The 21,313-nt window shown below is 51.3% G+C and overlaps 7 protein-coding genes across 7 annotated transcripts; 3 read left to right on the top strand and 4 right to left on the bottom strand.

The window, feature by feature from the left end:
* Positions 1-2,298: 2,298 nt before the first annotated feature.
* Positions 2,299-6,607, top strand: ssdA (mRNA-binding translational repressor SSD1; the record flags this gene model as incomplete). Its single annotated transcript, XM_073726717.1, has 4 exons — positions 2,299-2,395; positions 2,465-5,091; positions 5,150-6,510; positions 6,568-6,607. 4 exons carry the CDS (start codon positions 2,299-2,301, stop codon positions 6,605-6,607), a joined length of 4,125 nt encoding a protein of 1,374 aa, XP_073584721.1.
* An 809-nt stretch (positions 6,608-7,416) lies between these two features.
* Positions 7,417-8,832, bottom strand: BDW74DRAFT_167616 (putative ubiquitin conjugating enzyme E2; the record flags this gene model as incomplete). The annotated part of the gene is made up of 3 exons (XM_073726716.1): positions 7,417-8,382; positions 8,444-8,745; positions 8,817-8,832. The coding sequence occupies 3 exons, from the start codon at positions 8,830-8,832 to the stop codon at positions 7,417-7,419; spliced, it is 1,284 nt and encodes a 427-aa protein (XP_073584720.1).
* A 515-nt stretch (positions 8,833-9,347) lies between these two features.
* BDW74DRAFT_15190 (putative GPI anchored protein) lies at positions 9,348-10,378 on the bottom strand. The gene is made up of 2 exons (XM_073724274.1): positions 10,088-10,378; positions 9,348-10,005 (listed from the first exon to the last, which is right to left on the bottom strand). The coding sequence occupies exons 1-2, from the start codon at positions 10,154-10,156 to the stop codon at positions 9,538-9,540; spliced, it is 537 nt and encodes a 178-aa protein (XP_073584719.1). The 5' UTR covers positions 10,157-10,378; the 3' UTR covers positions 9,348-9,537.
* A 1,764-nt stretch (positions 10,379-12,142) lies between these two features.
* Positions 12,143-13,033, bottom strand: BDW74DRAFT_15078 (membrane magnesium transporter family protein). Its single transcript, XM_073724068.1, has 3 exons — positions 12,654-13,033; positions 12,319-12,571; positions 12,143-12,247 (listed from the first exon to the last, which is right to left on the bottom strand). Exons 1-3 carry the CDS (start codon positions 12,707-12,709, stop codon positions 12,185-12,187), a joined length of 372 nt encoding a protein of 123 aa, XP_073584718.1. The 5' UTR covers positions 12,710-13,033; the 3' UTR covers positions 12,143-12,184.
* Positions 12,971-14,604, bottom strand: BDW74DRAFT_15132 (translation elongation factor 1 subunit beta). Its single transcript, XM_073724159.1, has 5 exons — positions 14,432-14,604; positions 14,333-14,372; positions 13,697-14,076; positions 13,430-13,638; positions 12,971-13,379 (listed from the first exon to the last, which is right to left on the bottom strand). The coding sequence occupies exons 1-5, from the start codon at positions 14,469-14,471 to the stop codon at positions 13,359-13,361; spliced, it is 690 nt and encodes a 229-aa protein (XP_073584717.1). The 5' UTR covers positions 14,472-14,604; the 3' UTR covers positions 12,971-13,358.
* An 85-nt stretch (positions 14,605-14,689) lies between these two features.
* hsp78 (chaperone ATPase HSP78) lies at positions 14,690-17,425 on the top strand. Its single transcript, XM_073724065.1, has one exon. It carries the CDS (start codon positions 14,849-14,851, stop codon positions 17,240-17,242), a length of 2,394 nt encoding a protein of 797 aa, XP_073584716.1. The 5' UTR covers positions 14,690-14,848; the 3' UTR covers positions 17,243-17,425.
* A 236-nt stretch (positions 17,426-17,661) lies between these two features.
* BDW74DRAFT_184936 (MutS family protein MSH5) lies at positions 17,662-21,306 on the top strand (the record flags this gene model as incomplete). Its single annotated transcript, XM_073730927.1, has 17 exons — positions 17,662-17,757; positions 17,799-17,946; positions 17,994-18,083; positions 18,144-18,519; positions 18,573-18,972; positions 19,019-19,103; positions 19,235-19,609; positions 19,671-19,767; positions 19,816-19,905; positions 19,957-20,146; positions 20,195-20,229; positions 20,282-20,363; positions 20,414-20,525; positions 20,585-20,786; positions 20,842-20,880; positions 20,941-21,079; positions 21,163-21,306. The coding sequence occupies 17 exons, from the start codon at positions 17,662-17,664 to the stop codon at positions 21,304-21,306; spliced, it is 2,700 nt and encodes an 899-aa protein (XP_073584715.1).
* Between the last annotated feature and the right edge of the window lie 7 nt (positions 21,307-21,313).

Below are 21,313 nucleotides of genomic sequence, written 5' to 3'. Positions count from 1 at the left end.
GACGGCCTTCATGAGATCTCGCATTCAAGCTGATCGTTGCAATTACTCTCGTGCCAATTGACTTCAGAAAAGGATGTGCTACGATCCGATAGAGCCATCACTGCCCGTTGATTCTTCCAAAGCCGGAAGCCTCTCAAAGCGAGACGAACCTCTGTCTCAGGTAGAAGGGGGCTCCGTCTGTCCAGAGCTTTGGTGGGTCTGTGAACCACTCAAACGACCGAGTCCTTCGGCAAACTGACCGTGGTTTCTTCAGGGAACAATCATTCTCGAGACACGAGACCAACACTCGCGTTGCCGGAGTTCGGAGGCTTAAGAGACAGGGAACACTGCTCTGGGTACGCCATACCGCTTGGTCCATTCGCGGTGTCGTCCATCCATGTGCGAAGAGCCTAGAATCCCGGAGCGCAAGCTGTTCGGCTGTTGATACGGGGCTAAGTCGCCTCCCGAAGATCCTACGCTAAGCACCTTACTTGCAGTACTTGCGCAGCCAGCTCTCTATCCTGCATGGTAGCTACATGGGCAGTCTTCTTTATGAACCCGCTTCACGGGAGATATTATTAACTCGCGTGGTACCGATACGTTTGGTCCATCGAGCTGTCAACTCCAGCTCGTGATCGCGAATCAGAACCTCTTGGGACCAAAGAGCGGTGCCTTCGGGTCGGTGACAGTTAGACTTCTTGCCCAGTCAATACTCGTCAAGCTTTAACAAAAAGGGTCTTGTCGTAATCCCAGTTGCTGGGGCATATTATGGTAGGTTTGAGAAGTTGCCGAATCCAGATATCAGCCTCTCGGTCTGCATTATCTGCTAGGGATCCTGGGGTAGCTGGATGGAGCGTTTAAGTAAAAGATGATGGCGATATTGAGCTCTGCCCTGCGTGATTTGTTCATATTGTAGTCATTATTAAGTAGACCGTATGAGACAGTCCCTGTCCACTGATTTGCTCTCCTGAAGAACTACGAGGGCGACTAGCTAATTCACTCTTTCTTCTCTCCCCCAGCTCCATCTTCCCCATTTCTTTTTCTTCCTCTTCTCTCTTCTTTCATCCTCTTATCTTTGCTTCTCTCTTCTCCCTGTCTCTCTCTGTCCTCTCCCACTCCCTCCTTTGATCTACCCCTCCTTCTTTGCTCCATCCCCCACTCCTCCAGTACTGGGCCATTCCTTCTAAGTCCCGCCAACAGAATCGTGTTATTCTTATCAATTCGCCATTCTCTTTCTGCGTGGTCAGATCCTCTGCTGCGTCTGCCGCACTGAAAGACTACGGTCAATTATCGTTAAGGCTCGTTTCCAAGAAAAGGCGCCAACTCAACAGCTCTCCTTCGCAGCCTGAGTTGCCCCCTTTTCTGGTTCTCTCTCTGGCTCCAACCGTTAGTAGTGGGACTCGGGTTCCTCCTTGCAATTCCGACGTCACAAAATACGTACAATTCCTGTCAAGGCAAAAAAGGGGAAGGCCTCTTCAAACCAAGAAAAAAAAGTCTGCTACAACCTTCTTGGTTGAGGTTTCGAGGTTTCCTTGTTGCGGTGGAGATCGCTTGGATGGCACTCTGGGGCAACCGATAGCTCCCACCCGCTTACTCTACGCAGTCGGGAGTTCCCCTCTCCTCTTCACAGCTCTTCTAACCTCATCCTCTCCTTCGGTCTTTGCCGTCCTAACTCTGCAGAGGTCCTGCCTCTGTGCTTACTTTTGTGTATACGTCTTTTTGTCTTTTTTTGCCTGCTTTTCCGCTTCTACACAACGGTCGTTGCCGCCCACTTTTCCTCTCGGGTGCGAAGTCGACTCCGTGCAAAAGGGGAAGAGACCACTGTCTGTCGACAACCAAACCAAAAAGGCAACTTCAAAAACGTTATACTGTAAATTTATATCAAATCAAGCGACCGCTCTGAAGGTATGTGCCCTCGGAGGATCAGCATACCTTGACCGAGCCTTCGGCGGCTCTCCCTTCCTTCATCCCGCTTTCCTCTGTGCCTTCCTATTCTGTCCCTGCACTGTTTTGCCTTCACGCTCGCGGGGCAATCGCAGCCTACGCTGGGATATGCCATCGCTCGCCTGTTTACCTTTCCCTTCGAGATGCCTGGTTGTTGCCTACAGCTCTTCCACTCAACTCACCTTCCTACCTATCCCGCAGTAACTAACTCGCCCCTCTCGTTATCCAGCATACTTCAGACACCTTTCTTTGTCGCAAACGAAACGGTCGGCCTCGCCTGTCGAATAAATTCCAGCGATTGTCAGCCCAGGTCTTTAGACGCTCTCTCATCGCTCGGCATTCTACACTCACGACGCTCCCTTTTTCATTGCGAAGATGGACCAACAAAACCAATCTGGGGTCCCCGGGCCAGCTGGAAGAAAGCTCCATATTGCTCACAGACGGAGCCCATCTGAGCTTACCCCTCTCATGAGTATGTTTTGACCGCGCTTTCGAGCTAGCTGCTTTCTTCCGACGACGAAGCTAACAGTATATTTCACAGTGGAACAACTGGCGATCCAGCAACAAATCGAGCTGCTTCAGCAGCAACAACAGCAGATTGCAGCCACGCACCAGCAGTATGTCAGTATGGGTCTATTGCAACCGCAGCAGATCGGCCAGGCTTCGGGCTTCACGCCTTCTCTGCAGGGTGGCGGTGCGGGCTTGGGCGGAGTCTCCCAGCAACAACTCGGTGCCTTCCAGTTCCCTCAGGTTGCGCAACAACAGCAGCTGGGAATCCCCGGGAACGCTTCGAATCAGCATTCCCACCGCCGTAATCAATCCGCCCTTCCGGGCTTCGGCATGGGTGGGCCCCCTCCAGCTCCATCCTCGGGCGCTTCTGGCTATTCGGACTACAACCAACAACAGCAGGGCAACTTCCAAAAGAATGATAACGGCGGTCCCGGTCGCGGCCGTGGAGGCCCTCCCGGCGGTGGTCACCAGCGACGCCATTCTCTTGCTCTTCCGGAGGCCAAAAAGGCCGCCGAACTCGCTCAGCAGAAACGCGCGGCATCTGGGTTCCAGTTCCCTGCCCCCTCCGGTGACTCGTCTGAGGGCCCTTCTACCTCCGACGACAAACCAACTACCCCAAACACAGCACAGTCGGCTCAAGGACTAGGCCTCCACCGTGCCGGCAACATCAGAGCGAGTGCTCATGGTCGCAGTCAGTCCATGGCTGTTGGTGGAAACCGTGGCTCGCTGTCTGGTCGTGGCCCTGGTGGTTTCCAGTTTCCTGCGAACGATGGTTCCGCTGGCCCTGAGAACCAACGCCGCGGCAGCCAAGCTTCCCATGCTCGGACGCCATCCAGGAACTTCGACGGTAACTGGCGCCAGCCAAACAACCAAGCCCAAGCCCAGGACCAGTCAAAGGGCCTCGGTCAGCAGAACTCTGGGTTCCAACCTGGACATCGCGCACGCGCGTCAATGAACCAGTCAATTGGCTCTATTGGCTCATTCCAGTATCCCGGCCAGCCTCAGTTGATTCAACTGCCCCAAGGTCAGGTTGTCATGGCTCCTCCTCAAATGTTCGGCGGAGCGCAACAGTTGAACCCTCTACAGCTAGCCCAGCTTCAGGCTCTGCAACAGGGTGGGCAACTCAACGGTCAGGGCCTAGGTGGCCTCCAGGCTAGTCAGCACGCTCCCCAGCCGCTATCTGCTCAGCAAACCCAACAGCAGCAGCAGCAGCAGAGGAAAACTCTATTCACACCTTATCTCCCCCAGGCCAACCTTCCTGCGCTCTTGAGCAATGGTCAACTTGTCTCCGGTATTCTCAGGGTGAACAAGAAGAATCGTTCTGATGCCTACGTTACTACGCCAGACTTGGACGCCGACATCTTCATCTGCGGTAGCAAGGATCGAAACCGTGCTCTTGAAGGCGATTTCGTCGCTATCGAGCTTCTCGATGTTGACGAAGTCTGGTCACAGAAGCGGGAGAAGGAGGAAAAGAAGAAGCGCAAGGACATCACTGATGCCAGGTCAGGTAGCAATGCTGGAACAGACAAGATGTCCCGTTCTGACTCGACCGGTGACCGTCAAGAGATTGGACCTGACGGTAGCATTCGCCGACGGGGCAGTCTCCGACAGCGTCCGACTCAGAAGAAGAACGATGATGTCGAGGTTGAGGGCCAGAGTCTGCTCTTAGTTGAAGAAGACGAAATCAGTGATGAACAGAAACCACTATATGCTGGCCACGTTGTCGCCGTCATTGAACGTATCGCCGGCCAGATGTTCTCTGGTACCCTTGGCCTCCTCCGCCCTAGCAGCCAAGCAACAAAGGAGAAGCAGGAAGCTGAGAGGCTTGCAAGGGACGGCGCCCATGGCCGCCAACAGGATAGACAGCAGGACAAGCCGAAAATTGTTTGGTTCAAACCTACCGACAAGCGTGTTCCCCTGATTGCGATCCCCACTGAACAAGCCCCGCGCGATTTTGTCGAGAAGCATCAAGATTACGCCAATCGCATCTTCGTCGCATGCATCAAGAGATGGCCCATCACCTCGCTACATCCCTTCGGTACTTTGGTTGAACAACTGGGCGAGATGGGTGATTTGAAGGTTGAAACTGAGGCGCTTCTCCGCGACAACAACTTTGGCTCCGACGAGTTCACTGATGCCGTCTTGAAGAGCATTGGCTGGGAAAACTGGTCCGTCGCCAGTGAGGCCGATCTGTCTTCCCGTCGGGACTTCCGCCAGGAGACTACATTCACCGTTGAGCCGAGCGGAACCAATGAACTCGACAACGCCTACCACTTCAAGACTCTGCCAGACGAGAAGGTAGAGATTGGCATCCACGTCACCGATATCGCTCACTTCGTCAAGGCCAATTCGTTGGTTGATCGAGAGGCGAAGAAACGTGGTACTGCCGTCTATCTTGTTGATCGTCTCGTGAAACTGCTACCCCCGCGTATCGCGACTGAGCTATGCGCTTTGCTCCCAGGTGAGGAGCGCTTGACAGTCAGTGTCGTTTTCAAGGCCAACCCGGAAACGGGAGCCGTTGACGACGATGCTTGGATCGGCAAGAGTATCATCAAGAGTGCTGGTAGACTGAGTTACGATGAGGTTGAGTCCGTGATCAAGGGATCATCGAATGCTCCGTTGTCAGGTGTTTCAGTTGACACCATTCGCGGACTGCAGGCAAGAAACTCTTATCATCTCTTTGACGTCTCGGTTCTGTCTGGCTAACTATAAGCAGCGCACAGCCTCTAAGTTCCGCGAAGCGAGACTTGGAAACCGGGTTTCACAGATTCCTCCTCTGCGTCTTCTCCATTCCCTGGATGACGAGAATGTACCGGTGGAAAACAACATCTTCGACTCCTCGGCCGTTCGTGAGCTTGTTGAGGAATTGAGCTTCAAAGCGAACTTCCTTGTTGCCCGCAAGCTACTTGCAGCTCTCCCCGACAAAGCTTTCCTTCGCCGTCAGCAGTCACCTAACCCCCGTCGTCTCCACTCATTTGTCGATCGCATGAACAGACTCGGGTTTGGCCTCGACGAGTCCAGCAGTGGAAGCTTGCAGAGTAGTCTTTGCAAGGTTCAGGACGATGATTTGCGCAAGGGAATGGAGACGATTTTCGTCAAGTCCATGCAGCGTGCGAAGTACTATGTTGCAGGCACAGTCCAGGACGAACTGCGTCCTCATTACACCCTCAACCTACCCGTCTACACTCATTTTACTAACCCATTGCGCCGCTATGCTGATGTTGTCGTCCATCGCCAACTCGAGGCTGCATTATCTGAAGGCGCCATCGAGTTTACTGATGACATTGAATCCCTCAACAAGACCGCAGATATCTGCAACAACAAGAAGGATTCTGCGCATAATGCCCAGGAGCAGAGCGTTCACATCGAAGCCTGTCGCAGTATGGACAAACTCCGCCAAGAAATTGGCGGTGACCTCATCAGCGAAGGTATTGTGCTTTGCGTCTACGAGTCTGCATTTGATGTTCTCATTCCCGAGTATGGTTTCGAGAAACGTGTGCACTGCGATCAGCTACCCTTGAAGAAGGCAGAGTATCGCAAGGACTCTCGTGTCTTGGAACTCTACTGGGAGAAGGGCGTGCCCTCGTCAGCCTATATCCCCGAAGATGAACGTCCCAAGCCCGCCAACTCTCGTGCTGCCCAAGCTGCTGCAGCCGCAAGAGAGGCTGAAGCCGCTCGCGAACGCGCCAGGGAAAGGGAGGAAGCTCTGAGAAGACAAACCGAGACCGGAACGATGTCCGCTGATGATGTTGATGCTTTGTTTGACGACGATGACGATGTCTCCGAGGTTACGGAAATGGCAGCTGGCGTCTCGTTGAACTCCGCAGACCGCTCCACTCAGAGCATGCCGCCCTCGCCCACTCGCAACGGTCATCTGCCCCAAGGTCCTCAACGCACGCTTTCGGACCCCAAGATTGCCACCAACACCGCCGATGCCCCTGAGGCTAAGCTTACTAACAAGGAGAAGTACCTCCGCCTCTTCAAGCTTCGGGAAGAGGGAGGCGAGTACATCCAAGACGTGACGGAGATGACTCGCGTACCCATCATTCTGAAGACCGATCTGAGCAAGAGTCCTCCGTAAGTGATGCCCTCGATTATTTTCTACGCATTCTTGACTAACATTCTGCCTCCTAGTTGCCTCACCATCCGGTCTGTCAACCCCTACGCACTGTAGAGGGTTCAATATTCTTACCTCTACCATCACCGACGCGCTTACATCAAAGAGTCTTTATATGCTTCGCTGTCCTTTGGGTTTCGCCTGGTGATGATTCAGGCAGAAAAGCCACCTGTGTTGTCGCTGGCCGTGGCTCTGTCCAGCTTGTGTTATTTGTTAATTTGTCTAGCGTATTGTCTGTCTGTCTGTCTTTTGCTTTATAATATTGGGGCCGATCAGGTCGATATGATGGTCCGGTTGTCTTGATATATTGATGCCTACACACAGGCTCGGTCGAAACTTGAGTTCCCAGGTAGGGAGACGCTTGCATAACTTAGCTATCTTTACCGAGAGGCCGCAATACACACTTTATTAGTTGGAGCTTTATTTTGATTAATCGCAAATCTAGCCCAAGAGTCAAGTATGTAGACGAAGGCGCTATCAGATGCTTGACCATGCACGTAACTCATGCCCTGCTCTCGTTCGCCTTGTTTGAAGCAGACGGATACTCTTTAGTCAACTTGGCCTCGATTTTCACTACATATAGGACGTTCTTAACAGCAACAATAAGCCAGATCAATGCCCTCAAGCCCGACGCTTCTAGCATGAAAGGATGGGCCACAAAACCAAATCAAAACCAAGTCCAGTGCACCCCCGTAACGCCATTATGCAATGGGCCTCGTATCTACGGCAAACAATCCCAGTTACCAGCATATCCAACCGAGCCAATCAACCTGAATACCCCATTTCCCGAGAACAAAACAAGAGACTCCTTCCCAGAATAAATCAAAAGCTGTAACAAGAAATCATGATTTGAACTCCCGTATCTCTCAAAGCCGACGAATACCGATGCGTGGCTTTGCCTTCTTCAGCCCCGACCCAAAGGCCTTGCGGATGCCGGAGACGGGCTTTTTCAGGAGTGTTGGGTTTGAAGAGGACGAAGAAGATATAGAGGAAAGGGTGGCAAGAGGGTGGGCGGGTGAAGGTTCGAGATCGAGGTCCAGATCTTTCAGAGGTGTTTGAGAAGAGGATGAGGATGGATTGGGTATAGAAGGACGTAAGTTCAAGGCTTCCGGGGTATCTTCGTAAATCTGTAAGTCAAATCCGATGCCTAAGCTGTCTTCACGTAGCTGCCTGGAATTAACGCGGCTGTGGACAGAGAGTTTGGGCGATTTACGCAGCGGAGAGGAATCACAAGTGGGTGTTGAATTTGCTGCGATGTTGCGCTCCGATGCAGTCATCATGCCGTCGGATGTGTCCATTTCTTCCAGCTCTAGATCTATGTCCATAGCGGACGCTGTGAGCACGGAGAGCGGGCGTTTGCCGTGGGCGTTTTTCCTAGGGCTAAGAGGTGGGGCGAGTTTGACGGGTGATGGGGAGAGGGCTGGGTCGTTTTCTTTCGAGGCGCAAGCAGGGTTCTCGTTTTCGTCGTCGGAAAGGAAGTCGTAGTGTTGGTCTGGTGTTTCGTGGCGTGGCCGGGTGTTTTCTGAGTCTCGGGGCTGAGGCATCCGGGCAGATTTCTTCTTCATCGTGACGGTTTGGACCCTAGTTCCCTTCCGGGTGCGTAGGCTGCGTGACATCTCTTCCTGTTGTTCGGGTACCGTTGTTCCTGAGTCCTCTCCTCGCATCTTTGCCTCCATTACTTCGTTCCGCATATCATCTGGCACAGGGGCGTGTATTGATGTCATCAGCTTGGCTTGTCGGGCAAAGGCATCGTAATTCTCCTGAAGCAAAGCTCCAGCCGTCGAGTTCAGCGCCGAGTCCGGGTTCGGGTAGATGAGTAGGCATGATATCGTCTAAAGCAACACCGTCACGGTCAGAAAAGCTCAGCAACGACGCCTCAGCGTGAACACTTACAACCAAAACATCCTTCAGCGTCAACGTCGACTTCCAATCCCTCTTCAGTGTATCCACGCATACTGCACCCGTCAACTCCTCCACATTTGGATGCCATATCCGTGTCCTAAACGTAGCTTTTGGTGGACTCTTGGGGTAGTCTTCCGGTAGCTTCAGGTGTAATCGCCACAGGCCTTGGGAGTATGGTGTGCCCTGTGAACCGGCCAACAGGATTGTGAGTTGTGTGATATCGTCGGACTGCGCGTCTTCAGAGGGAAAGAGGTAGTTTGGAGGGAGCTCGTCATGCAGTGCTGCATGATCTGCTGCGAGGCGGCGCAGCTTCGAAGGCTAATTAGAGGTAAAAGCATTAGCGCTTAGCAGGGATAGCGGCAACCAGGAACGCTCACCATCTTGTTTGTCCTTCAATATATAGATCCCCAAGAGGTCCGTCAGTCCACGTTATGAAGTATACTCCGTAGTGTATGCTTGCGATAGCTCCAGTTTGTCTCGGTAGCCGGCGTCCTTCGTACAACTTCGGTCTCCGCAATTATTGCCGCTTGTTTCAAATCGATCCAATAATACTTCTCGTATACCGAAAATTGCGAAATTCAGAAAAGCGATTGGTGTCGATCCAGAAGTTCAGATTTGAATTGCTCCGGGCGTTGCTCAGGCCGACCGCCGGTTGTTGTTTTGATGAGTTGTTAGACAGCCCAGCAACGGCTAGCGCGTGAGAGCTGTACGCGTTTTCTTTCACGTGACTCGCGCAACGCGTTTTAGGAAATGTAATTGAGAAATGAGATGATCTACTGAGTACTTTGGCTTAGAGACTTACTTCGAGCTACTGATTACTCCCTTCTGGGATTACAGATAGGCCATGTTCACTTAGATCAAAAACATTTTGGTATTAAAGATCTATATGCGCCGAGGTCCAAGTTTTATCGCCGGCAAACATTAACAGTATCGAAGAGAAGTCCAAACATTAATACAAAACACTCCGTAGAGTGAGAGCGCACAATCCATAACAGTATCCATATTCCTCATTACATAAATCCAGCCCCCTTACATGTTACCATTTTCAGGTGACCTGACATTGGGTGACAGGCTTCGTGGTTAGCTTAGATGAAAGCGACGAAAGCAGCACCAGCCAGACCGACACCGAGGAGTGGGTTTACAGTGGGGAGAGCGAAAGCTCCGTTGTCAGAGTTGGTCTCCTCGGCGTCCTGGTTGTCGGAGGTTGATGTGGAGGTCTCGGTCCTTGTGGAGGTAGAGGACCGGGTGGAAGTTGTAGAGCGGGTGCTGGTAGTAGTGGTAGGGCTAGGAGAGCTTGTGAAGCCGGAAGAGGAGCCGATCACGGGGGATGACTGTTCAGAGGTTGAACCGGTAGGGATGAGTGGTTGGGAGGTGGTAGGGCCAGTGGTTTCCGTAGCAGAGTCGACATCAGCAGTGGAGGTCTCAAGGGCAGTGGTGGTATCGTCGGCGGTAGTGGTTGTGTCGACGGCAGTGTCGACAGCAGTTGTGTCAACAGCGGTCGTCTCAATGGAAACGTCCGTGGGAGTCTCTGTGGCTGTCTCAACAATAGATGTCTCGGTGGCAGCAGCCTCAGAGTCCTATAGGGCAGGTTAGTTCATGGTCCAACTGTACGCAGACGAATGGATGAAGACTGACCTTTGGCTCAGAAGAGAGCTGGGCAGCGGCTAGAGCCGAGAAGGCGAGTAGGATGAGAGAGACACGCATTTTGATATTATAAAGCGAGTGTAATAGCTAATGCTAGAGTGTTGATGTATAGGGGAATGAAGGACGAAGCCAAAAAGCAGACGCTGATATCAGATGGTATGGAGAATGTAGGAACCATCCATGAAACCGGGGAAGGAGGGCGAATTTATATTCACTTCCTGTAGGACAAGGCCATTACGCAAGTGACAGGCGCAAGCCTCTAACCCCAGCAGAGCCACCGTGAGCCTGCACGAAAATAGCAAACGGGTGCATACTGCAAAACAAGCACCAGCGCCGTCGAGCGGCCGAGCCAGGCCAGGCTAGCAGCGATCGATCATCAGCCCTGCTTGCAATTCATCTCCTAGTTTAGTGGCAATCTCCACAGGAACGGAGGGATGAATGATGAATCTCAGGCGAGACCCGCTTCTGGCATGGTCCAGCGATTTCCTTCCCTTAAATCTTATTGCTCAAGGCGAAAAAACGAGTCTGGACTCGGCGTCCTGAGTGGCTGATGCACGGTTTGAGCCCTGGAAGGCAGCGCAGGCTGGGCTGTACAGCCACTGTAACAGGCAGGAAATACGACATGAGATCGAACTGCAATGCGCATATTCTTAGCAACCAATATCAGCCGGGGGAATACGTATGCAATCTTACCACTCGTGTCAGATGCTGTGAGCACCACTTCGTGTCCAGCTGAGCATAGGGCGAGAGAAGGAGAGGCTGGAAGGTTGCCAATGCCGCGGGGGTTTGCGTATGCTTCTTCTATTTTTGGGTGGCTTCGCGTCGCATGCTGTCTGGAGTCTGGACAAGCAAATACCGAGACTGCTTTGCCTCTTAGGCCGCAACTATTGCCTGTGCAATGAATATTCACCTTCCTTTTTCAAGATTTTTGCTTTTTTTTATCCGCTCTGCGAGTGTCCGATGTCTCAGTTCTGACTCTTCTGAGTCGGCATAGTCCGCTGTTGTTTTGGCTCCGGTACGGTGTAGAGCATGAAACCGCCATTGGCCAATTTGACTATGATCGTCCCCATTCAGCCTCAAGATTCAACTACACTAATTTCTCTTGCGTAAAGATCTTACAAAGTTCTTATGGTCATATGAATATCATTGTAGACCGCTCCGAGAAACGAGGTTCATCGAGGACCGGTTTCCTCCAATCCAGAGGGCGGGAGGCAGAAAGTAGTCCATGCAGACACACACTTGTTTCTCCAAGATTGGAATGTTATGTTTCAAGTATACGTAGTGTCTTGCTATCCCGAGACATCCTGGTCTAGGCCCAGGAGCAAGATGCCTACATTTACTGTAAGGTACAGCGAAGGGGCAGCCAAGGTCGGTCGTGGCCGGTCCTCCAGAAAAGGCATTATTACGTTATGCTTCTGCTCGTGGCTCGTGCAGCTGCAATATTGGGGCTTCGCATGCAAGGGACTTTGGTAATAGTTTTACGGAAACCATAGGCCACTGGCAGCAATCTCGCTTCGTATTACTGCAGGACTGGGAGTGGGGAGAGCTCGGCTGTCAATCATGAATGACTGGGATGCAAATGTGGCTTGCTTCGTGCGTGATCATTGTCCAATCAACTTGCATTTGTCAGTCGGCTGGTACGCAGCGTTCGAAATCCGGAGAGCTTCTTGAGGGTGGCTGGGAGACACTTCCTAAACGAACGGGCCGATACCAATTGTTGTGTGACCGTCGGGCTCCGGCGAGCATGCCCAGACTAGCTTAGCTGGTGAGAACAGTGCCTCAAGCTTAGGCATGGGCTCGAGCGTCGTTCAAATCCTCCTCTCCTCAAGTATACCAGGGGAAAATTATGCGCACTGTACTTTACAATCAAGGGTGGTGCTGCTGCTCGACCTCACTCTCGGCGTTCAGCAAACAACAAAGGCTCCGGTCCAAGCGCATCTCACATCCGACGCAGATGAAGGCCGGAGGAACGCAACGAGACTCAGAGAAAGTAATGGGACATAGAATTTCGCTTCAAATTCTATACACGCAGCGCCCTATATACCAGCGATTGTCGCCGAACCCTCCTTACCAAAGCAGGGCCTCGGCTTAACCCTTCAGCGGAGCATCAGCGCCACTTCGCATCCAGTCTGCGAACTCCTTTCTCTTCGCCTGTATTGCCAATCAGCCACGGCTTCCTACCGGGGATAACCTGCGGGCTTCGAAGTCCGCCATGTACTCACCCTCACATCCCAGAAGCTGTACCTCTCCTCCAATCTCGCATACGGGTTTCTGGTATCGCCCTCCCTTTCAACCTCCTTCGCCCACTCACTCCAGCTCACAGGCTTCAGCTTCTCCGCGCCGAAAACTAGCCCCGCCGAGACGATAACGAGCGAAACGAGGGCCTCAATGATGATGTCTTGCGGGAGGGCCGTGGAGGACGACGATAGGTGGACGTTGCTGTAGAGGATTGTATGCTCATGTGCAGAGTAGCCACTGTATATCATGACTCAGTAAGCATTTGTCCACTCGTCCAAAAGTTCATCCTGAAGATGCCCGGTTGTAAAAGGTAACGTACGCATGAGCGAGCAGGACAAGCCCAAAGATTGTGACGAGGCGCGTTATGAAGCTCATTGTGATGCCTGAGATTGCAAATGCAGTATACAGTAGTCGGAACTTGCTGGGCTTGGAGAGATTGCCGGCGCGGTCGATTTACATTCACGTTGTCGGCTGTCCAACCCCGAATGAAGCTTGGGGCTCAGCGGGCGCAATAGACTTGGCTGTTTTGTAGCTGATCACGTGATTTAGTCAAGACCCCAATATCACGAACATATGGATCTGAAGACATCTCACCGTCTCACGGATATGAAGTATTACTATCTAGGTTGTTTCCGCGAATCATCTTGCAAGTATTTGTTCCTCTGTACTCAAGGTTCCAGCTGCTCAGCAACAGAATAACGAAACCACGGTACTAAACTCAAACGCCACGAATATGTATTTTGTTCCTAGCCGCGCGCATAGAGTCAACATGAAGAGTTGAGTCGACGGCCCTTGGGCATTAGCTTAGACTACAAGTCTACAATTAAGAGGTGGGATTAAATGAGAAGGCACTAAAAGATAAACAGATAGTTGTGGGGTATAATGTTGTTGATTTTAGTTCATAAGATAACCAGGTTTGCCCTGGTTTCATTCTAGGCATTCAAGTTCATGACAAGATATTTTTCCTTGATACCAGCAACGTCATCATCACTCAATTGATATTCATTAAAAATGGTCATTTCAATTACAGCTTCTGCATAGCAGCCTGGTGGGGGGTTAGCATCGTATTGACCGTACGGTGGCATATACACTTACAACATCGGTGGACTGGACGTGGTCCTCGTCTTCCTCAATCTGGGCCTGGAGCTCGTCGATGGAGATCTTCTCATCCTCGACAACCAGGTTGATCTGGAGCTTCTTGATACCGAAACCAACAGCGACGAGCTTGGAAGCACCCCAGACGAGACCGTCCTTCTCGATAGCACGGACGTTCTCCTCCATCTGCTTCAAGTCGGTCTCATCGTCTAGATTTCATGTTAATATCCAGTGGGCCAAAAAGAGAGCTAAGGTGCGATGACTTACCCCAAGGCTTAACTTCCATGGTGACAATGGACTTGGCGGCGGGCTTGGGGCCCTTAGCCTCCTTCTTCTTCTTGTACTCAGCAAGACGCTCGGCGTGCTTCTTGGCAACCTCCTCGTCCTCCTCCTCATCGCTGGAGCCGAAGAGGTCCATGTCGTCCTCCTCCTCAGCGGCGGGCTTGTCCTTGGGGTTGGTGGGGAGCTCAGCACCCTCGGGGCCGTAGGCAGTGAACTCCTTGGAGGCGTCACCGGGCAGGCTGCCGAACTCAGTCTCGTAGGAGGCAATGTGCTTGTACCAACGGGCAACGTTGGGGTACTTCTCAGCGTCAGGGGCGCTGGAGAAGGCCTTGAAGGTCACGACATCGGCCTGAGAGGGAGAGGTGCTTTAGGCGAGTCAGTCAAGATTCAGCGATATTTTAGGCTGACGGCAAGAAAAGCAGATGCAGAAACAAGACTTGAGTCTTCCAAGAAATCAGAAACGCGATTGCTCGCAATTGTTGTGTAGTCATACGGCGGGGTCTTAAGCCGCCTCATCAACACGGACCAATTGATTTTCATCATAGAGAAAAAGAAGCTCAGAGGGAATAGGGTAACGAAGATGTAGTAGCAGCCTATGCAATCTGGAGGATGGTAGCATACCCAACAACGTAGCTGCGAGAGCCAAAGAAGGTGTTGGCAACTGAGGGGTAACGGATTAGCGACTGAAAATGGGATGAAAGAAGACACTCGAGGACATACTGGTGAGGCCAGCGTCGGAAACAAAGTCGGTGAAACCCATTGTGAAATATGTGTGATTATGAAGAGGGAAGAGTGTGGTGTAGGGAGAGGAAGAGAATAAAAGAGGGAGAAGAATAGGAGGGGAAAGGTGTTCTGAAGTAATTTTCGCCTGGGCCCCAGTCGTGAAAATTTGGCGGCACAAGTCTGCACGTGATCTGGAGGATGATGGAGCTTGGCTGCCCAGCGGGCTCCCTGGATTCGAGCTCCCGCCACTCATCTGTCGCCCTCGCGGCCATGGTGGAGTTTTCGAGAAGGCTCGCGATGATTTCAATGGCCGGCTAGATAAAGGCCTCTATCGGCCCCGTTGCGATGCCGAATCCAAGGACGACAGACATATTGCTTTAACATTATATTGCGCTACACATACTTCCCGCTCTCATGGCGTCGAGGCTGCAGCTTAGCCGCACTCGGTTGCTACGACCATCAACCTTCATACCATCAAACCGACTATTATCGCGACCATGCCCAACACCTCTACGATTCGTCCCTCGCGCACGGTTACCCTCCAGCTTGACCAGTAATGCCGCATATGTATCTTGCTCAGGCGTTCGAAACTATGCGAGTGGGCGACCGCACCCTCCAGGTGGAACGCATCGGATGAACTTGGGCGGCGAGCCGGAGAAGGCGGCGTTGGAACAGTACGGTGTCGACCTTACAGCTAAAGCGAAGGCAGGCAAGCTGGACCCAGTCATCGGAAGAGACGCAGAGATTCATCGGACAATTCAAGTTTTATCCCGACGTACGAAGAACAACCCTGTTCTCATCGGAGCTGCTGGTACTGGAAAAACAGCTGTTCTCGAAGGCCTGGCGCAAAGGATTGTGCAAGGCGATGTCCCCGAGAGCATCAAAGGCAAGCGCGTTATTGCTCTTGACCTTGGATCGCTTATTGCTGGAGCTAAGTTCAGGGGCGATTTCGAGGAACGACTGAAGTCTGTACTCAAAGAGGTTGAGGAAGCTCAAGGCGGCGTCATTCTGTTCATTGACGAGCTTCACACTCTACTTGGGCTAGGAAAAGCAGAGGGCAGTATCGATGCTAGCAATTTATTGAAACCAGCACTTTCTCGAGGAGAACTCCAATGTTGCGGTGCCACTACCTTGAACGAATACCGAATGATCGAAAAAGACGTTGCTTTGGCACGTAGGTTCCAGCCTATTCAAGTCGGCGAGCCTTCGGTTGCTGCCACTATTTCGATCTTACGTGGTATCAAGGAAAAATACGAAGTCCACCACGGTGTGCGTATTACGGATGGTGCCTTGGTTGCCGCTGCAACCTACAGCAACCGGTACATTACCGACCGATTCCTGCCTGATAAGGCCATCGACCTAGTGGACGAAGCTGCCTCTGCTCTGCGGCTGCAGCAGGAGTCCAAGCCGGATGTAATTCGGGAGTTGGACCGCGATATCACCACTATCCAAATTGAGCTCGAGTCTCTTCGCAAGGAAACGGATATCAGCAGTCGCGAAAGGCGTGAAAAGCTCCAGCAAGACTTGGGGGCTAAACAGGACGAGTCCAGAAAATTGACAGAGGTTTGGGAAAAGGAGAAGGCAGAAATAGAAAACCTCAAGCGCACGAAAGAGGAGTTAGAACGCGCACGCTTCGAACTAGCGCAAGCCCAGAGAGAGGGCAACTTTGCCAAGGCAGGAGAATTGCGGTATTCTAGGATACCGGCTCTTGAGGAGAAGCTGCCGAAGGAAGGCGAGGAGCAAAAAGATTCGCAGACAAATCTTATCCACGATTCGGTCACACCTGATGATATCGGTGCTGTTGTCTCTCGGACAACCGGCATCCCGGTCAGCAAGCTGATGGCTGGAGAAGTCGAAAAGTTGATACATATGGAAGACACCCTTCGAAAGTCTGTTCGCGGCCAAGACGAAGCGCTCTCCGCTGTTGCAAACGCAGTTCGCATGCAGAGAGCCGGATTGAGTGGCGAAAACAGGCCGCTCGCGTCGTTCATGTTCCTTGGACCTACCGGCGTTGGTAAAACTGAGCTCTGCAAAAAGATGGCCGAATTCCTGTTCTCGACGGAATCTGCCGTTGTACGGTTTGACATGAGTGAATTCCAAGAAAAACACACCATCAGTCGCCTAATTGGATCTCCTGCCGGATATGTTGGCTATGATGACGCCGGCCAACTAACTGAAGCCGTTAGGCGGAAGCCGTATGCTGTTCTCCTGTTCGACGAGTTTGAGAAAGCCCACCGGGATATTTCCGCCCTACTGCTTCAGGTCCTAGATGAGGGCTTCCTCACCGATGCACAGGGTCACAAAGTCGATTTCAGGAACACTCTCATTGTTCTTACATCCAATCTCGGAGCTGACATTCTAATCGGCGCTGATCCTACCCATTCATCCAAGGTCTCAGCAGATGGGGAGATCACGCCAGAAGTCAAAAAGGCCGTCATGGATGTCGTCCAAGAAGCTTATCCGCCTGAGTTCCTTAACCGCATCGACGAGTTTATTACCTTCAAGAGGCTTTCACGGGAGGCTTTGAGGGACATCGTTGATATCAGGATCAAAGAGTTGCAGGCAAGATTGGATGGCCGGCGTATGACTCTCCAAGTTGAAGACGAGATCAAGGACTGGCTCTGCGAAAAGGGCTACGATCCCAAGTTCGGTGCTCGGCCACTCAACCGCTTAATAGCGAAGGAGATTGGGAACAGGTTGGCTGATAAGATCATCCGTGGCGAGGTCACCTCCGGGCAGACGGCTCGTGTTGCATTTAATGCCAACAAGGATGGGCTTGAGGTCACTGCTGTCAGCCAGAGTGAATAACGAATTTTAACTAGTTCTTACGTTCCTCGTTGATGCTTGGAAAACTGGACCTTTTCCGTGGGCTTGTTTTATGATTTTATGTCAATGAGTCGGCTTTTAGCTCTTGTATATATTTGTATAATAACTTTCCCCCCTCATGTATATATGGTGGTGACGAATATCACTCGACTTGAATACTAATGATTCATGAAGATCTTGTACATGTCCCATGTGACTAAAGTTGTAGCAACAGGGTACCTCTGGCCCCAAACTTCCGCAAAACACCATTTACCTCTGAAACTGCAATCGTCTCTTATCACCATCCCCGGGCTGATGTTCTCTGAGCACTTGGTTTTTGAACCCAACCATTGAATCAATGGCTTCAACCTCCAGGCGACGAAGCTCGTATCGTCCTTGTGCTTCAGGGAGCGGACCACCCAATGCTTCATACAACACTCAGAGCCGCGCTTCGTCTGTATATGTTCCCCCAGCTGGCTTACAGGGAACGCCAGGCCCAAGACAAGCTCGAACTGATAGTTTGTTTGATAATGGAGGGGATACCGGTTCTATTGGGCAGTCTGCAGAGGATGACATTGATCAAATCATAGCAGCTATCGACATGAAAGAAGCCGGGACGCTTGGGTGTTCTTACTATTCCGCTCAAGAAAAGAAATTATACCTAATGGGAGACATACGGCACTCCAACACAGAAATTATTGACACCTGTACGTTTCGTCCTCGCGGCGCATCAGCTAGCTAACTCGTCCTCAAGTGGTCCTCCAGATCAAGCCTACGGTTCTGCTCACATCAACGCGGGTTGATCACCTCAATCGCGGAGGACAAACACAGAATAGTGAGAATGGTGAGTGGGAGACGAACTGATAGAGTATCTGACGCCAATGCTAACTCATTCGTCACCTAGGTGCCCGACCCTACCTCCCATATCAGCTTGATGTGCGACCATTCCAAGAGTTTGATCCATCGAATGCGAAGAGCAAGTTGATTGCGTTGGAAGTATTGTCTAAACATGAGGAGCGCTTCAAATTCCTAGTACCCCATAATGGACTTGTCGACACAGACCAGCTAGACACCGAGAACTTGGATTTCACATTGGAGGAGGGCAGACATTTACACATGGCCAGCTTCCTCGACCTGGAGAACAAGGTAACACTCGGTTGTGCAGGTGCGATTCTGACCTACCTGCAACGACGGAGGTCTTCCGATATGGTGGCCGGCGGCACAGATACGGGCCTATACCAAGTGACCTCTTTCGAGATGTCCAGTTTGGGTGGAACGATGTAGGTTCGACTTATAGCCATTTCTCAGCGCAGGCTAACTTAGACTTTCCCAGGTTTGTCAACGCAAGAACATTGATGTCACTCCAGATTATTGAATCCGAGTCTCATCCCAGCATGGTCAATCAAGGGCCGGGGAAAAGGTACTCTTCGTCCAAAGAAGGACTATCCGTATATGGTTTATTCCAGCGCTTTGCATGCACTCCGCAGGGAAAGCAACGGCTGCGGCAGATCTTTCTTCGGCCTTCTATACAGCTCGATATAATCCACGAGCGCCATGCCTTCATTGGCGTATACCTCCAGGCTGACAACTATAACCCAATGAACAAAATGGTGAAGGCCCTGAAGCATATCAAGAATCTTCGGCCGGTTATGATCAATCTCCGGAAAGGAATTAGCACTGGAAGCGGGAAGGTTGCGGGATTCAAGGCAACGGTGTGGGCTACATTGCTAGCAGTATGACACATAAAGATCCTCAAATTGTAATCGGCTAACTTGGCAGTTTGCTTTTTACGGCATTGACGTGCACGATGCTCTTAGAGAAACTGCCGGCGGACATGGGCTGGACCTATATAACAAGGCAAGCAGTAGATGAGATAACTCCTCGTCAAGTCATACTTACGGTCTTGCAGGCTATTCGTGCTCTCGAAGCAGCGCAATTATATAACGTCGGGAGAATGATTCAGGAGATTGTAAGCGACTGAGTACCGTCGGCTAGACTCTACTGACAGACGTAAGGTTGACATCGACAGCTCTGATGAGCAAGGTAGAGCAATCGTCAAGTCAGGACTGGATAGAGATCTCGATAAAATGAAAGACAGTTATGATGGCCTGAACAGCTTGCTCAAACAAGTTGCCATAGAAATCGCGACGACTATACCGGCAAGCTTCGACATTGATGTGAACGTTATATACTTTCCACAGCTAGGCTTCAACATAGCTATACCTCTTACCAACGCAGGCGAGGCAGCATACAACGGCGCCGACGAAGGTTGGGAGCTTATCTTCATTACAGAGAACCGAGCATATTTCAAAGACTTTCGAATGAGAGAGATGGATGAGAAGCTTGGGGATGTATATGGACTGATCTGCGGTGGGTAACTTTCCGTTATTCTTGCTTCCGACTATAAGATCTGACCATGTTTGGTTCTCAGAGAAGGAGATTGAGATAGTCTACGATCTGGCGCAGCGCATCCTACAATACGAAAAAGTCGTTATAGAAGCATCTGATCTTTGTGGGGAGATTGACAGGTAGGGGCTCTAAGTCTCTCTTCCAGAAATCGAGCTAAGAGTATGCAGCCTCCTTGCGATGGCCCAGGCAGTGACCTGCTACAATCTGGTCTGCCCGAGGATGGTGGAGGACAATATAATCAAGATCAAAGGAGGCCGGTAAGAGATTACATCGATCTCACTTTGTCTACTCATTTTGACATTTCCAAGACATCTGCTACAGGAGATGATCGTATCCTCATATGTCCCGAATGACACCTTCTTGGTAGGAGGCAGACTAGAGGAGCAAATGGCCGATCATTCTCAATACGCCCCGGAGGCCCTGCGAACGGGATCGAGCCCAAGCATGCTATTACTAACAGGCCCAAACTATTCGGGGAAGAGCGTGTACATGAAACAAGTAAGCAAGTCATTCTGATACCCTAAAGCTCTAACTAACCCGCCTGAGGTTGCTTTGATAGTGTACCTATCACAGACAGGAAGGTAATCAGCCGTACTTACTAACAGATATAGACTTCCCGCTGATCATTCTCAGCTTCATTCCTGCGGAGAGCGCTGAAATTGGCGTGGTCGACAAAATCCTTATGAAGTCGAATTCGCAAGACAGTGTCTCTCAGGTATCACCACATCAATGAATCTAGAATTCCAAATCTTGACCTTAGATCAGATTCAGAGCACTTTCATGAGTGACTTGCAACAAATATCCTTCGATCTAAAACATCTAACGAGCCGAAGCCTCCTCTTAGTTGACGAATTCGGCAAGGGAACCAGCGAGCATGGTACGTTTCGGTCACTCATCGAGTGCTCGCCGACCTAAGAGCTAACTAGGCATACATAGACGGCATCGGATTAGCATGCGGAATCCTCGAACACCTCCTTAGCCTAGAAGACGCACCAAAGGTCATCGCCGCCACACATTTCCATGAGATTCTCGAAAATGAGTTTCTCCGCGTCAGACCCAGGCTGCAGTTAGGGCACATGGAAGTCCGGGTGTGCGAGGAGTCCCACGAGGCTGATGATCAGATAACCTACCTTTACAAGTTTGTTCTGATCTTCGTTCCGGACTAGACATGGATTGTATTGACTGAGGAATAGCTTCTGCTTAGGTCGGAGCACGAAGAGCTTCGGCACGATGTACGTTCCCTCTTTTCTTTTTCATGCTGTGAAGGCGGGCCTGATAAACTGACAAAACAGCTGCGCCGCATTGAACGGAATAAACCAAGCCATCGTCGACCGCGCAAATGAGCTCGTGACTCTTTCTGCTCGCGGGGAGAATTTGATTGCGGCATGCGCGACGCTGTCTGCAGATGAGATGAATGCACTGCAGGGTGCGGTAAGGCAGATCGTGCCCCTTCCTTCCTTTTTAGTGCATTATCGGATAAAATGTGGAAGCTGACTGCACGTCGCGCGCTCAAGGATGAAATGGCGAGGAGATTTCTGATGCTCGATCTGTCGGATAGTTGTGAAGGGAAGGACGTCCGGAGAATGTTAGAGGGGCTGTTCAAAGAGGTGGGCGAGATGCCGGAAAATATATCTTTAGACACCGGTTCGGATGAGTAAGGGTGAA

This window comes from Aspergillus multicolor (genome assembly GCF_047715735.1).
Source record: "Aspergillus multicolor strain CBS 133.54 unplaced genomic scaffold BDW74scaffold_10, whole genome shotgun sequence".
NCBI classification, from domain to species: Eukaryota; Fungi; Ascomycota; class Eurotiomycetes; order Eurotiales; family Aspergillaceae; genus Aspergillus; species Aspergillus multicolor.
The sequence above is the reverse complement of the archived record's forward strand: the minus strand, read 5'-3'. Positions and strand labels throughout refer to the sequence as shown.

Excerpts from the sequence above, each read along its gene's own strand:
- BDW74DRAFT_15190 (XM_073724274.1), bottom strand. The coding sequence starts at position 10,156 with ATGCGTGTCTCTCTCATCCTACTCGCCTTCTCGGCTCTAGCCGCTGCC. Across the intron at positions 10,006-10,087 it reads AGCTCTCTTCTGAGCCAAAG|ACATCTATTGTTGAGACAGC; the intron begins GTCAGTCTTCAT and ends GCTGCCACCGAG.
- BDW74DRAFT_15078 (XM_073724068.1), bottom strand. The coding sequence starts at position 12,709 with ATGAGCTTCATAACGCGCCTCGTCACAATCTTTGGGCTTGTCCTGCTC. Across the intron at positions 12,572-12,653 it reads CTTGTCCTGCTCGCTCATGC|TGGCTACTCTGCACATGAGC; the intron begins GTACGTTACCTT and ends CATGATATACAG. Across the intron at positions 12,248-12,318 it reads ACAGCTTCTGGGATGTGAGG|GCGAAGAGAAAGGAGTTCGC; the intron begins GTGAGTACATGG and ends TTGGCAATACAG.
- BDW74DRAFT_15132 (XM_073724159.1), bottom strand. The coding sequence starts at position 14,471 with ATGGGTTTCACCGACTTTGTTTCCGACGCTGGCCTCACCA. Across the intron at positions 14,373-14,431 it reads TTCCGACGCTGGCCTCACCA|TTGCCAACACCTTCTTTGGC; the intron begins GTATGTCCTCGA and ends GTTACCCCTCAG. Across the intron at positions 13,639-13,696 it reads CATGGAAGTTAAGCCTTGGG|ACGATGAGACCGACTTGAAG; the intron begins GTAAGTCATCGC and ends CATGAAATCTAG.
- hsp78 (XM_073724065.1), top strand. The coding sequence starts at position 14,849 with ATGGCGTCGAGGCTGCAGCTTAGCCGCACTCGGTTGCTACGACCATCA.